Source organism: Lycorma delicatula, chromosome 12, assembly GCF_047948215.1.
Source record: "Lycorma delicatula isolate Av1 chromosome 12, ASM4794821v1, whole genome shotgun sequence".
Lineage (NCBI taxonomy): Eukaryota > Metazoa > Arthropoda > Insecta > Hemiptera > Fulgoridae > Lycorma > Lycorma delicatula.
The window spans coordinates 49,661,472-49,678,194 of record NC_134466.1 but is presented as its reverse complement, the minus strand read 5'-3'; the positions used below and the strand labels follow the sequence as shown (position 1 = coordinate 49,678,194).

General features: G+C 27.8%; 1 protein-coding gene across 1 annotated transcript; it reads left to right on the top strand.

Moving 5' to 3' along the window:
- The first annotated feature begins 1,831 nt into the window (after positions 1-1,831).
- Positions 1,832-16,339, top strand: LOC142333224 (odorant receptor 49a-like). Its single transcript, XM_075380212.1, has 5 exons — positions 1,832-1,926; positions 4,303-4,402; positions 7,800-7,901; positions 10,376-10,531; positions 15,036-16,339. Exons 1-5 carry the CDS (start codon positions 1,856-1,858, stop codon positions 15,102-15,104), a joined length of 498 nt encoding a protein of 165 aa, XP_075236327.1. The 5' UTR covers positions 1,832-1,855; the 3' UTR covers positions 15,105-16,339.
- Positions 16,340-16,723: the final 384 nt, after the last annotated feature.

Sequence of the window (16,723 nt, the reverse complement as noted above, 5' to 3'; positions counted from 1 at the left end):
GCCTTTTTATTATTTCAATACCTACCAATATAAGGTTGGGTGGCATTTTATATGGGACACTCTGTATTTAATGATATCTAACAAAAATGGATAAATTCATAATATTCAGCATCAATAAAAAGAGAGGGTTATCAAAATGAAATAATGACTTATTAATAAGACAACTTCAAAAATGTTCAAACATAGCTAGAAAACAGTTAAAGCTCTAATAGTTATTTAGCAAACTGAATTCCAGATTTTTATGATACATCTTATTCTTACTGCAGCAAGAGCTATCAAGAGATTTTTAGAACCATATTAGGGTTTTGGTTAAGACAGTAAAATGCTTGAGTTTATTATCCTTTTAATCTATGAACTTTCCCTTATTCTTTACTACTTCTTGCTCATTATAGGTTCTCTGGGTTTAGAACTTTTGGGTTTTGTTGATAGAATAGTGTGCACTTAGTGTAATCTTATACAGCTTTTGGTCTGATGGGACACATAATAAATTTAATGTTGTTGAAATGTCTATCGAATAAAGCCTTAATTTCCTAATTTCTAAATAAAATATCCTAATGTCTAGCAATCAAAGTCAGGTCCATTGATAGGAACCAAGGTTCAGTCATGATAAGAAAAGCCTTCAACTCCTCAAGATCGAAGAAAACAAGCAACGTAAAATGCAAATTCAAAGTGATACTGGGTCATCTTTTTACGATAGCATTGTTTTACATTAAAAATACGCTCCAGAGATTTGAACATTTATTAAATATTATCATTAACATCATCATTATCATAATTTCTTGTATAAAGGACCAAGTAAAGGAAAATTATACAACTGGAAACTCCGACATAAGAATGGCTATGTTATTCATCATACCTTGTCCAGAACTTTAAATTAAATGTATGACTCCCCAGGTTTTATCAAAGCATTTGATTCTCCAGTTACCTGCCATTTCTTGTTATAAAATGAGTTGAAAATACAAAGTCATGATTTGAGAGCCTAAAAGAAATGATGAACACACAATCGCTAATCTCAGCCCTGCTATAAACAGATTGTTCCAGAAATGCTTTTAACAATAAGAAAAACCACAATTGGATATATTAAAGCAAAAGAATCAAACTTTGAAGGAATTAAAAACTAGAGCAGTATATATAGAAAGATATTTCTTTTACAAAACCCTTTAAGTCAAGTAGACAAAATTTAAACAGATCTTCTACTTGTTACCTGTGACTTGGTGGTGATACATTAGTTAATAATATCTATTATTAATCAGCTTTATTACAATCCTGCATTTTCTTTTAAAGCACTTTTTAATAACTTGATGATAATAGCATAGAATAAATTAATCATTAGCTTAAGTGGTAACCAATTTCTTGAAGATGATCACATTGACAAAAGGCTGAAACTGATTAGATGCATTTTTTTTTTGTATTTTAAGGAAATTTACATACAGATGTTGATCATCTTATCAATTAAAAAAAATGAAATGTAGTGTTATCTGTGTGTTTTTTTTACAGGTTTATGTTTGTAGGATCAGTAACATATTGGATATTTGTATGTATTGTTCCATTTTTCATATTTTTATTCACTATTTTTTATAATTTTGAAATAGATTTAAATAATATTGATACACCAATTCCATCGTTTAATGTAATTATAATAGACAATAATTTAATTACATTAATATTAAATTTCATAATTCAAATAATAATTTACACTATTTCATGTTTAGCTATTGCAACATGGTTGTTATTTATATCTATATCAATGGTGCAAATATCATATGAGTTGAAATTATTAAGTCGTACAATTTTAAATATTGATAATTACATCCAAATATTAAATGAAACTAGAAAAGATAAATCAATTTTAAAAATGGAGTCATATAATTTAGAAATAAAAAACTTCATGAGAAATATTTATCAACAGCATTTAAGGGTGATACAGTAAGTGTGTGTGAATTATATCATATTTTTCAAATTTTTATTCCTTTAAGCAACTCAATCCTATGGTATACTCTTTATTTGCTAATAATGAAATGAAATGCAATTAGTTATATATATTTATTAAAGTTAGATTTATTCACTATAATTTTTAAATTACAAAAGAAAAGAATCTATTTTTTTAATATTTCTCTGTTTGCAGCTTCAAATAAAGACATTCATCAAAGAATTATTAAAGATACTTAACTCACCATAAGAATTTTTTGATAAAGTCACCATGAAAAACCTCTTACTGTTATTCTCGCTGAATTTAATTAAGCCAAATCTCAATACAAGCTAAATTTCCACACATCTACATCTGAATATGTATAAACCTACAATGAAATCTCTTGGGAGAAAAGTGCTGTAAGAATTAAAAACAGAGGTACGCTCAATGATATTTCAACTAGAAAGGTGTACCACAATACCCTTATTTGGTAGCAAAGATTGTAGGTTTCAAGAAAAATCTGATATGGGCCCGCATGACTTCCTTGTACACCTCTTAAATTACATATAACACATTTTTTTTTTAAATGAAAAGGACATAACATTTTGTTTCATTAATAACTTCCGATATTTTTTTATTATTATTATTATTGAATTGTTATTCATCGTAAACATGTTTTTACAATCAGAGGTTAATAATTATTAATAAATCAATATATAAATTTTAAAAAAAGCCAAAAAAAAGGAGATAAAGTTTGATTCAAACCGATAAGCCTTCCCCTTCTAAGATCCAAATATTTCATTAATTAAAATTTCATTTGGCTATAACTCTAAACCAATGAAAATAAGTACCACTAATGATATATTGTTGAAAAGCTCTCAATGAGGGCTTTACTGCAGTAAAATAAAGTTCAAAATCCTAATATTTTGGATTTTGGGCTTTTTTGGACACCTTTGGTTCAGTCGATTGCAATCAAAAGGGGAGGTGCACAACTAAATATTACCACAGTCCTAAATCCAAAATTTCAACATGCTATAGCTAATCATTTTTGAGTTGTGCAAGATACATACATACGTAAAGACATCACGCCAAAACTAGACAAAATGGATATTTCCATTGAAATCTGGAAACCGAAATTTTTCGCGATCACAATACTTCCTTTACTTTGTACAAGGAAGTAAAATAGAATGTTCTACAAGGAGACCCATTAACAATCATTCTAGTTATTATACTAATTTAAATAGAACAGTTATTTTCTAACCAGTAGTTCATTTCCTTGATGTACATACCAGTTGGACGATTTAAAACCAAAATTTTTTTTACATTATATATTTTAAAAATACATCGGTTGATATTATGTAATTTTTATTATTCTTTTTTTTTTATTTTTATTGAGAAATAACTTCTTATAACTTTTCATCAGTCCTCAAAAAACTCAGGTTATTGAAATTGGTTTTATGTTTATGTAATAATATTTTTTTAATATTAAACTGAAATATACAGAGAAAAATGAGGGGAACTGACACTAAAATAAAAATAGATGTGAACATACCAAGGTTACTGACACAGTTCAGCTATATAAAATATAACTACCAGTAAATAACCTAAAAGGTTTTAATTAAGTTTAAAAAAATGAGTATTTTATCACCTCAATTTTGTTTAATATATGTATTATTTATGTTACTGAATTTAAAAAAAAAATAAATCTAATCCTTAATGAACAAGATCTTTTATAAAAAGGAATTCCAATACATATTTTAAATCAAGATGTGGGTTTTTCATGGTTCATAATTAAAGGAAATGAAACAACTTTTATAAGAATCATTTTTACATTTTGAAAGGGAATTTTTCCTTCAAAAAAGTATTTTCTTTTTCTTTTAATGTTTAGTCAAGGTGAAAAAATGTTTGAAAATATTTTGAGAAATAAAAATTGCAGAAAATAAATTTTTTTACAAATTTATAAGAAAAATATTTTACTTTTATTTTATGGGGACGTAATCCTGTTAATCTTTTTTTCTACTTTTACGTACTACTTTGTTTTTTGGAAAAATTAATTCTATTCCTATTTTAACGAACTGAAATAATGCTTGTGAAAAATTATAATTTTTCAATCTACATGGCTTTAATCCAAAAAAATCTGGGTTTGAATCATGATAAAGTTTGACATTTTTTCATAAGCCATAAAAATTTATTCTTCTCATCACACACACACACAAATATATACACAAATATATATATGGGTGTATATAAAACAAAGAAACTTATATAGTATTTGTCAGTAAAATCATTACAATCAATCTAAATTTACACATTGATCTCTAAAATTTACATTACCCATTATTTAGTATAGATATACATTTTTATTTATTTTTTATTTTTTTATTTCATTTCAGGAAAAGAAAGGATATCAACAGGGTTTTGAGCACGTCCTTATTAGTTTTTAACCAGTTTGTATCCTTAATTTGTAGTGTTAATTTATACTGTTTATTCCAGGTAAATATAAGCTTTATTATATACATTATTATAAAGTACAATATGAAATACTGAAGAAAATGGACAAGTTTGCTCTATTGTATCAGAAAAACAAAGTTTTATACCTAATTAGTTATAATAACAAGTATTTTAATTTGCTGTTTCCTAATAGATTGATACCTCAGCAAAATAAATAACGGGAACCAGTGACAGAGTATTATTGAATATTTAAATTTTTAATATTTTATATTATTGACTAAATTAAATATAATTAAATTATTTTGAATTCTCACTATTAACTAAAAATGAAGAGAAGTGTTAATCAATAAACCGATATATAATCAGTTAATAATAATTTATGACTTTATTATCTATTATATATATATATATATATATAATAAAAATGTAGTGGTTTCTATAAGTCTGTTACACTTTCATGCAGAAACTACTCAGCTGATTGAGCTGAAATTATGCATCAATATAACTTTTATACCTGGAAAGAATATAGGATTATTGCTGTTATGAAATATTTCACTGTTTAAGGATGGTGGCTACTTTAATACCCTGTGGTAACAACCAGATTACATTCATTGCAATTATATTCAAGTTTACTTTTGTCAAATCGAATTTGGAGATGACTTACAGTATTTAAATAAAATTTTCTACAAAATAAGTTCACAGGCTTTTTCAATATCTCTTTCGATTATTGAGAAATGTACCTTTAAAGGTGCAGTGTATGGCATAAATTCCTTTAGACTTGCCCCTTACTTTCAACTATCTCCAGTTTCCACTTAAAAGTTGGTTTTTCATTGATAACAAGTAAGTCGCAAGGGTAAATGCTTCAAATGGCTGGTCTCTACTTGGAAAGGCAGTTGCATGAGCAACTGTATGTAGCTTGCTCCAGAGTCTCCGCTGGGAACAATCTGTTCTGTATATATACAGTCAAGAGAGAAAAGATATAAATACTGTATACAAGTATGTTCTTTAGATTATGTTGTTCACAAACTGTTCCACAAAGGAAAGTTAAAAATGTAAAATAATAAAAGTGAACAAAATAAGTTCACTTCCTCGTGATGTTTGTAGTAGAAAATACTTTTTTCCTGTACAAAGAACTGGTAACCAACTATAACTACTATTTTTAAGATGGAGGCCGACTATTCAGAAACCTGCGAACTTCAGAAAGTTACACGTCCTGTTGTTGCATGACCAAACTGTTGCTCATAAGAGATTACAATACACTGATAGCTTTTATAAATTGAATAGGCTTTAATTATTATTTAGCAATATTATTCTCACTAGCATGAGGATAATAAACACAATGGGGGTCCAGGAAGTGGAGCCCCCTAGCTGACCGACAAGTAAATAAAAATGTATTAATAATAAGTTAATTCTCTGTAATAGAACATGGATTATTTCCTGCTGCTGGCATCAGATGATACTGGCTCCAATGGTGGAGTCTGAAGTGCATCAAAGTTGAGACTAGATGCACTCCCCGCTAAAGCATGTGGGGTGGCACAAGTGCTCACCCACTCGTTTAAAAGCCTCTGTGCTTTTGGAGGCTTTATTATAAATTCCTGAATTTGGACTTCCTCAATGTGAACTTTAACTTGTGATTCAGTTTGCTCAGGCTTTCATTGAACTTTCTCTTCATTTGGTCTCACTTCAGAACTGGTCGAAAGCTCAATCCTTGGCAGAGAAGAAGTCGTTGTTTTAGTAACATCCTTTACTTTCTGTAGCAGTTTTTATGACTTGTTTCTTTAAATTGTGTTGTTTTCAATTTCTCATCAATGATGTGTTTGACCATTTTCGCTAATCCTAGTGCTAGTTCAGGTATAATGTCTCTTGCTTTAAAAGGAGCTGTAGTGGCTGTTGGAGTAGAAGCAACTTGAGCACAAGACACAGCCTTCGGCAATGTACAGTTTTCTTTGCATCATAATTGTTTACCTTCTGTATGGTCTTCAATTCCTGGATTGCTATTTTTTATTTATAAATTGGATAGTAATGCAATCTTGTGAGTGTTTTCCATGGCAATTGACGCATACAGGTGGGTCTCTGCATGAGTCATCAGGTTGCAATGACTTATCACACACACAGATTTGTTTCCTTGTACATGCACTGCTGTATTTCAAAAGTTTTCGCACCCAAAACATCGCAGTGGAGTTTGGATGAATGGATGAACATCTAATCGATGCTTTTATCTTCTCCGGACACTTGGGTTGGAGCATGACCTGACTTTGCGTTGTTTGTTCAATCTTCAACATGCAAAAACTTGTTTATGAAGCTCTTCAATGATTTCTTCCTCTGTGCAGTTAGCAGGTCCCTGCAGATAACAAAACCCTTGCAAGTATTTAAAGACAACTTCAACGTCGATGAGTCTCATCTTCTTTGCTTTGAGTAGCTGTGATGATTGCAAGTTGTTGACGGTGCAACAAATAATCCTATTGCTGTCTTTGTTGTTTCCTTAAAAGGTCCTCCTGCTGCTTCCGTGATCCCACAAGCAATCAAAAAAGAGCCCCCTTCTGGTAAAGTCACCTTCTTTTTTATTTATCACCATATATCTTGGTATCATTTTACTAACTTTTGCTTGAAAATTAGTTCTATCCTTCTTTTCCATTTTGTTGAATTCTACACTTTTCCTCCTCTTCGCTTCCAAAGACAAAGGCTCTCCTGGATGAGGGTTTTTACGTAGACCCTCTGCCGTGGAAGTTGTGGAAGTAGAAAATTCCATATACCAATAAATCACCAGTCAATATGTTGCAAGGTAAACTTACTGATTCTTAACATAGTTGTGAAGTAAAAATTTAAAGTAAAATTGAATAAAAAAAATTTTTTATTTGGATTGGTTGTATTTTTAATATATAGTTAAGATGCAATTAAATTATAAACAATATAAAATAAAACTGTTTATAAGAAATGCAAAAAGGAAAAACTTGCTTCTCTTCATAATAATTAAAAAAGGGATACAGAAAATGGCGTAAGTGCTCACTACTTAATGTGAGCTTCAGATCTTTAAAATGAGGGAATATGAATAATTTTATTATCTTCAGTTTTTAGAATTTTAATTTTCTTAATTTTTTGGCCAAAAAATACTTTAATTATTACTGTGATATTAGATATATATAAAAAAATTTTACTATGATATATATAATTAAAAAAAACATATCTTCAAATTTTCTCTATACAATACAGAATTTTTTATTTAGAAAAGTTTCATCTAAGTAATTTGGAAAACTTACAATGAGGCAACTATCAGAAAATTCACCGAAGAAAATTCCTCTACAAAATAAAAAAGAATTATTTGATGAGGAATAATGCTTGAAAATACATATAACAAACTTGAATTGCTTTATTAAATCTGTTAAAAAGCCCTTAAACTTTTACTTTAATGAGTTGTAAAGAAATTTAATTGTTTCCCTAGAAAAATGAAGTTTCAAGAAAAGAAAAATATTTTATGGCATATATATCAACATTAAATTGTTATGGAATGATTTGTATCATGGGACAACTATTAATTAATAAGGTAAGGAAAATTTTTATTGTATAAATGAAAAAAATTGTTAAAAACATAATAGAATGATTTAATATTAAATACATAGGTATAATACAACTATTGTATGTATTTAAGAACAAGTTCTACTGAGGTTTTTTATAATTCGCAAATTGTAATGAAGATGAGCAATAAGAATCATCTGAAGTAGTGGAATAAAAACAAAAAGAGACATTATAATGGTAGAGGGGATAAATTATATATATTTTCTGTATAAATTAAATACATTTTTTGTATAATTATACTTTTTTTTCTGGAAAAAGTAGAACAGTAAATATAGAAGTTGTCAAGAAAAATCCGAAAATGTGGAGAATTTATTTTTTTTAGTGGTAATATACCAAAGAAATTTAAGGAGGTTTTGTAGGAGGCATACTGTGTACCAATTTCGATTTAAGATGTTTGTCTATATGTTTGACTATAGACAAACGAAAAGAAAAGGAAAAATTCAAACAGTGGATTGGTAAAACAAAGAATGATAAAATAGAAAATGTATATTCTAAAGTAGCAGGAATAGGAAAACATGAATGGAAAACATTACGTAAGATTGATTAAATTGGCTTTGCCAAGTAATGAGTTTTGAATGTAGGGAAAGTTGAAAAAAATATAGTTGAATTTGAAGGTGGAAGATGGCCAAGAGAAAGACCACAAAGAGATGGATTAACAAAATGACAGAGCCTTCAGAAGAGTGTACTAGCTAACTTTTGAATATTGTCAAATATATTTCGTCTGAGAGGAAACATATCTGATAATATGATGATGATATGATATGTAACAATAAATTCTACATATCGAAGATAGTAAAGGAAAACAGTTTCTACCCTTACCATGAGATAATATTGTTCTTGAGCAAAGTTGTTATATGATTAAATATGACTTGTATCTGCTACCAGATCACTAACAGTTGTAATGGATATAGAATTAATATATTAAATGGAATCTAAAAAGTATGCTTTCCAGTGTAAGAGAATAAGGATTCTGCTTGTTTGAGAATCATATGATGAAATGCACTGTTACAGATGACTCTATTTTTATAACATAGAATTATGATACTTTGGATGTTTAGTTGATAATTTTATTTAAAATAATAAATAATTTGATTAATACAAATCTATTCTGTCATGAAAAAAAAAATTAAAAAATGGCTTGTTTGTATGCTTTTGAGGTTGATCAGTTTTATGTCATTATAAGGCAATAAATATTACAAATAAAAATAAAACATAAATGGAATATATTATCGTTTGAAACTTAGACGAGAAATTGGAATACCAGCTACAAGGTTACATAACATATAAAATTAAGATAGATTTTTATCAAGAATACTAATGGTAATTTAAAAAAGATGATTGAAAATAAAACTATACCGATTGTGTAAAACTTCACAGACGTATTCTAACTGAAAATAATGAAAAAAAAAAAAATTAGTATAAATAAGGTCTGAAAACGCTTAGGTTTGAGTTGAGTCTGATCAATAGTTTCTCCTACTTTGGTGTCAAAGATAAAAAAATTGCAAAATTGATTTACTTTACAAACTTATAAAAACTGGCCTCAATGTCACCCATTAAATAACTTCTGAGACTTCTCTAATGAAGAAAAATAGCAAAAAACCCTAATATAAAAAATATAAAGATTTCAGAAAACAAAAATATTTGCTAAACATCTTGTAAAATATTTAATTTTTGAGAATGTTGTAAATAAGCAAAGGCAGTAAATAAATTGTAACTTCAATGAAAATAATAATACTGAAAATTAGCTCTATAAATAGGAACCATCTACAACAATATATAAAAAAAAAAGTGTGGCCCAAATATAAAACATAAACCTGGTATATATTCCCATCAGTTTCTGGTTGAACAGTTAGTGGTTTTCAAGCCTTACTACTAGTAATGGAGTATGACCATTATGGAGCTTGGGGTTCTTCCTAGTTTGCCTTTTTAAGAAATTTAAGAAAATTAAGATTTTTTTATCAAGTAAACATAATCCACCCAAAATGTTCCTTGTTAACCTACCACTTTGCCCTGGATCTGTCCCGATTTGGGTGAATTATCAGAAATTACTTGGTACAGGGCTTGAAACCAATCACTGTATACGATAAACTAACCTCATACAACAGTTATTTTTGCACTAAACTCTTTTTCCCTAACTTAGATCCCTTCTTCCTTATTTTGAGTTCAGCAAGTATACATTTGATCCCCACTCAATCCTTATTGAGGATTTAAGAACCTGCACAACTGACGTATTCTTGGAATGATTTAAAGAAGGAAGGTTCTCAGTAGACATCTGTTTGAGAATTTATTTCTTATAACTGCTCAATAAGCCAAATTTCTAAATTCCTGTTGGGTGAAGTTAAGCACTCTTAGAATTCAATGTAACATTATGTATAATATTATGTAGTATTTATAGATTTATTTTATAATTAATTGTGCTTTTTTAACCTATTCTGGAAAAAGAGTGATGATTTATGGAATGCAATAGTGTTATGTTCATGGCAAAATAAACCATTATGGTTCAAACGCAGCATAAAGATGTTTTTAATTTCCACCATGAAACCATTAAAATTGGAACCAGCTGGATTATATGGACTGGATTTAAGTTTTTTATTGAAGGTAAAATAAAGAAAGTTATTTATTTAGTTAATAGAGAAAACCAGTAATGAATTAAGTTGTATTATATATTTTATTTTTTTTATTTGTTTATATTGTTAAATATTGTGTATGTAAGTATATGATTTAGCAGTTTAGTTCAGTGAAATATATTTCAACAATACATTAATCTACCTTTGCTAAAAAACGGATTAAGAAACTATTATAGAGCATCAGATCTGCTGTTATGGAGTAAAACAGTTTAAGTGCTTGACTTTTGATTGGTACTGGTTTGTAGACCTATCTCACAACCACATCAATGCATCGAAAACTTTCATTTAAATTGTATCCACAAAAATAGGAAATAAACTTACCTAATGGTATCCCAATAATAAAAATTAAATGAATTGTAGTCACATTACATATTAACTTATCTAATTTGATTATAATACTAAATAAATAATAACAAGCAAATCATTAAAAGAATTCTAAATCATTGTAATTGATTATAGTTTCCATCTTTTCACATTAATTTTATTCATGTAACAAAAATGGATAGTTTGAAGGATGATCTATGATCATCATCTATCGTTATTTGTGATATATCTTCGGATGATCTAAAAAAGGTAACTGAGTTCAACTTTGAACAGGCATTCTTGAATCATCAGAAAGATGATTCTTAAGCGAGAATAAAATAAAATGCAGATTTTCTGGAGCTTTGGATTCCAATTAGACATTTTCTTAGTCAAAAGTTGGTAGTAAGAAGGATGATCTATGACCATGAATGACATTTACTTATGATCTAAAGAAGGAATTCACTTGCACCTATGTACCACCAACAAATTTGTAGAAGATCAGAAAAGTTCCAATCCAATTTGAGAGCACTTCATTACTGACTAATGTTGTTAGATTGATTAGGTTAAATGAGTATTGTAAAAAAACTGATTTCCATTTGATGAGACTTTCTGAAGGAACACACACTTCCATCTCCAGAATTAAATTGCCTTGCAGATATTTTCAAGTAAAAAGTAAACTATTCAGCTAGATCTTCAGATGAATTTTATTATATGTACAGTAGTATGGTATAATGAAAAATGTGAAACTAATATTAAAGAAGAAAATAACTGTTAAATCAGATATTTGAAGGTTATAAGGTTAACTTGAAGTAGATGTTCTTCAAGATGTGTAGTTCACCAGTGTATTTTTAAAGAAAATATCTTGTAACTTAAAAGCACTTTTCTTTCCACTTATAGAAGATGCATCAATCTTCTACTTTCTGATGCTCTTTAACCAGATCTGTGAAAAATTTAATGTAAATAAAAGAGTTCTTTTATAGAATTTTTGAGATACACTTTGAAAACCATGATCTTAACTAAGATCTGCCAAATTTTTCATAAATATTTTATATTTTACACAGATGTTTTCATTAATTTCAGATAATGATTAAAATAATATTCCTGTTTTTGACATAACTTAACCATTAAGAATAAAAAATAAGATTTGCATTTTATTATGCTCGTTCTTCAGTCCCTTCTTCTTTTAACACATGAGACTTGTAATAGAGAAATAATATTTTACATATATTTTGTAACAGCGAAATAACATGTAAATTTCCCTATGGTTTCTAATTTCTCCAAAAATAGGTCGAAGTTGGATTTGGTATGATATTTTTAAGAAATGTTCAGATAAATTAGTATTTCATTTGTAGAATGAACAGATTTCTGTCAGTCAGGTAAACTCATCTTAAAAAATGGTGGTGGTATTAAATCTTAAGAGATCTAGGTTACTAAGGGCCAAGAAGTTTTTTTTAAATGCAGGTGACAGATTTTCTTTGACATCTCAGATTCCAGAAAAGGATCAAAGGATTAATAAACGGAACTTTCACTAAAAAATCATCCTAGTCTATGACTGTGGGAGGAAGATATCTTGCCTAAATAATTTTAACTGTAGCATAAACTAACAACTGGAGACATTGGTTAGTCTATTGGAATCTTTTGTTCATTATTCTGTTGCTAGAGATATGACATACTCATTGTACATAAGAATAAATACAATTGAATTTAATCACTGTAAAGCACTGTTGAGACTGTTTGATAGAAATCCACTTAATACCAGCTGAATATTAAAAAACTGGGTAAAAACAATATTTAATTATTAACAATTTCTTAGTGGCAACCATTTATCACTTTTTATTTTTTATATATATTCTATCCAAAATTATTTTTCCATAAAATAAAATCCATACAATTTAATGAATTTAAAAAAATTCTTATCATTTATTTTTAATAATTGAGGGCTTAACTGGGGCTTACCATGTTCCTGATACAAATTATTTTTTTATCACTTTCTTTCATTGAACTTTATGTTTATTATCAGTTTATGTATAATAATTATGCTCATTTATGTATCACTTACAACATTTTTAATAACGTGAAAATAATAATAGTTTCCTTAACTGAAACAGACTATTCATCATTAAAAAATTATACTAAAGAGGCACCACCTCCTGTGTGATTAGAATCAAATGATTTTCTGTAAGTTTTTTGCTTGAACATTATTACACTAAATGATTAGTAGCATAATTTAACATTTTGTAAAAGTTTTTCCTCAACCAAGATCAATTTATTACCCAACTACCTGCACAGGAGGAGCGGTAAGAATTTAACTGTTATGAATACTTGTCTGTTTGTACCCCTTCTGTAGCTTTACAGATCCAACCCCTTTAGGGCAGTAACAGGTCTTTGGTCTGGAAGTAACTTAACTTTGTCTTATCTGGAAGGGAGGACTTTTACAGTGTGGAAAAAATGTTAAAAATTACAGTTTTCAAATTTTAATGATGGTATTGCATAAACCAATAAAAAAGAAACTCATCTTGCCTCTTTTGATTTTTTTGAAAACTTCATTATTCTTGAGATATATCAGAAAAATGTGCTCAGTAAAAGGAAATGTATTACTAGTGCTAGCTGAGATTCATTGCTGCTTCCTTCTTCTGGCTTCCAAGAAGTAATGTTGCTGATATAATCAACCTCAGCCATGCCCATCAGCCCTGCTCACTCCCTTGATAAATTACAAGAGTGAGTGAATCTGTAATGTTTATAAAGTTACATACACTATCATTCATTAACATTCAAATTTCTGTTTAAAAGTTGCAGTTCTAAAAAAAAAAAAAAAAAAAACTTGTAAAGAAGTTATATACTGAAGTTAGAGGAACGAAGAAAAAGCGCTTAATAAGATAGTTATTAAAAAACGAAAAACTTGACTACTAATTGAACATATCTGCCTACAATAATTATGAAAAATTAACAAAAAATAATTAAACAAATTTTTCTTTCTTTTCTCACAGACATTTTCTTGGGTTACAGTAAGTTAGTCTGCAATGTGAAATTTAATATTATTTCTACATTTTATGTTGTAGTTGAGTGACAGTGTAACCTGTAATTCCATAGTTTTCTGAAAATCTGTGATAGCAGCACTTCAAAATTGGGATATTTTTTTTTCATATCATACAGAGATTCCAGTACTTCATTTTTAAAGTGTTTTTTTTTTTGAAGATTTCATTTTCTTTTGCTTTGTTGTAAATATCTTTTAAAAAGAAAATAAGATAAATATTAATATGTCATATGTAGTTTTGTTTCTCTAAGAAAAGGATAAAAGGCTTTTTAGAATAACTGTTTTATCTCTTTTCTTTTTTTAAACTTAAATTGTCAGCTGGAATCCAGTGTTTTCTTATAAAATATAAAAAAGTAGTAGCCTCCATGAATGGATATTGCCGTAAAATATTGTTTGGATAACTTTATGTTAGTGGTTAACTATATTAATAATTCTCTGAAGGCCATTTTTGATGTTGAATATCTTTGGTAGAATACAATATTTGCCTAGTTTTAAGTGCAAATCATTATTTGAGAATCACCCATTATTTTAGTTTTTTAACATAATTGAGAGTGTTTCTATACATTCTGAAAGAGTTACAAATTTATATTTCACTTTAACTTAGACTAGCTTTCTATTATAGTTTCTGTTGTATTAATATTATCTTTACAATAAATTTTATTACATGGTCAGTATTTTTATAAAGGATTCGAGTTTTACAAAACTATTGCAATCAAATTACTGAGATCTAAGTTTAAATGATGACTAAGCTTGGCCAGTAAAAAATTTATCAAGCTTTTGCTTTATTTTAATAGAAAGGAAAAACGCCTCTTATAGCCAGCAAGATGGCTAGTTAATAATATAAGTTAAAGTGTTTATCAGATAGAAATAATGAAAGACCAATTACAAAGAATTTTGCTTGCAAAGTTTTTTATATTTTGACTATTTCTCCCAGTTTACCATTTACTGCAAGTACATTAATTTGGCTGAATTAAGAATATATTTATGAATATCTGCTAAATATTATGATATTTATGTTTTAGCATTTTCTAAGGAGAGAAGAATACACTTAATAACCAATAATTTATTATTTAAATTTAATTATATTTTGTTAATTTTTTTTTTACCTTATTTATTAATAAATAAATTTATTTTTCAGGTACTGCAGGTGTCATATTCATATTGCAATTTAATGTTACAATTCAGTAATAAAAAAAATATAGAATAACTTTAGAATATTTACAAATATGTGTTTTGTTATGAAACAAAACAAATGCTGTTTTGTTAATTACCAAATCATCTGTTACATAATATATAGTAAATCCGTGACATCTTCAACGTGTTAACATTTAATTACTTTAAAATAAGGTTTATTTAATGTGTACAAAGTTATCACTACAGCAACACAGTTTAGTGGCATTATTACAATTGAAAAAGATTTCCTACTCGTATACATTCAAAATTGTTTCAAATTAAAAATTTTTAAATAAAAAAACTAATGTAATACAAAAAAACTAGCATAATACATTTTTGTCTCTTGTACTAATCTTAAAAGAAATAAATTCAACTGGTTCACATGCTGACAAATAGAATTGTCTGTTATTGACAGTATATTCAGTTCTCAGTATATTCTGTGAAAAAAGAATTATCTATAAATCGAATGAATAAAATATATTGATTCTGACTTTTAATAGAATTCATTACTGCTTGTCTTACTAAAGTCAAACAAGTTATAAAAAAAGATTACTAACAGTTTTAACATAATCTACTTTTTACTATCCTTCAGAAAAATTATGTGGAAACTGATGAGAAATGCCATCAACATCACTAGATCTTACAGCATTTGATTTTTTTTTTCATTTGGGGTATAATGAAAGATAAAATATATGCTGTATAACCAAAAATATTTGAGGAACTAAAAAAGGTAAATTATATTTACTTCCAAAATACTAAATTCAGAACATGGACTGTGTAAGTCCATAGTTCACACAATTACATTAATGGGTTATTGAAAGAGATAATACAGTTGGTGAAGGAAAAGCCTTATCTTCAAGACAGATCAAAGTTTGATTTCATTAATTCAATTATTAATGAATTCTGCCGCAAAAAATTGGATGTTATAGTTATATTATCACTCAGCTTACTCCGGAACATACTGACAATTTCTCAGTATTTCATCCAGTACAACCTGGATTCAAATTCCAGTCAGAAAGACATTTTTCATTCACTTAAACATATCCATTCCATATTTCTACACATCATGCTTACTCAATAGGTCCTTGTGTTTGTATTTGTGTTCAAGTCAGACAATTAGATTTTATATGGGTCAGGTTTCATTAGATAAGTGTAACTATCCAATCAGTATAAAGTGAAGAAATATTTGGGTGTATTTGTTTTAAATGAGACTAAAACAATTTTTCTTTATTAAATAAGTTGATGATATTTAAATATAAAGAACATGGAAGAGAGATATCAATAATATGTTAAAAGTTTACAAATACATTTTTATAATATGTATTTTTTTATGAATTTCAATTCAGTCTTGATTATTTTATTTATTTTGTGATATATATATATATATATAACACAGTTTATATTTCTTTTATATAGATTTGTCAATACACACTTGTAATTAAAGCTTTATTTCATTAAGTCTTTTTTATTTACTTTCATTGGAATAACTTGAAATTTTTGATAGATTTTTAAAAAATTCTAAAAATACTTTGGTTGGCAATGAAAATTCCCAGAGGGAATAAAACTGAAGATGAGAGAAATTAAGTTTTCTCCAAGGAAGAAGCTACCTTATAAAGTGTCTAGCAAGGGGTTGGTCTGTTAACTCAACAATAC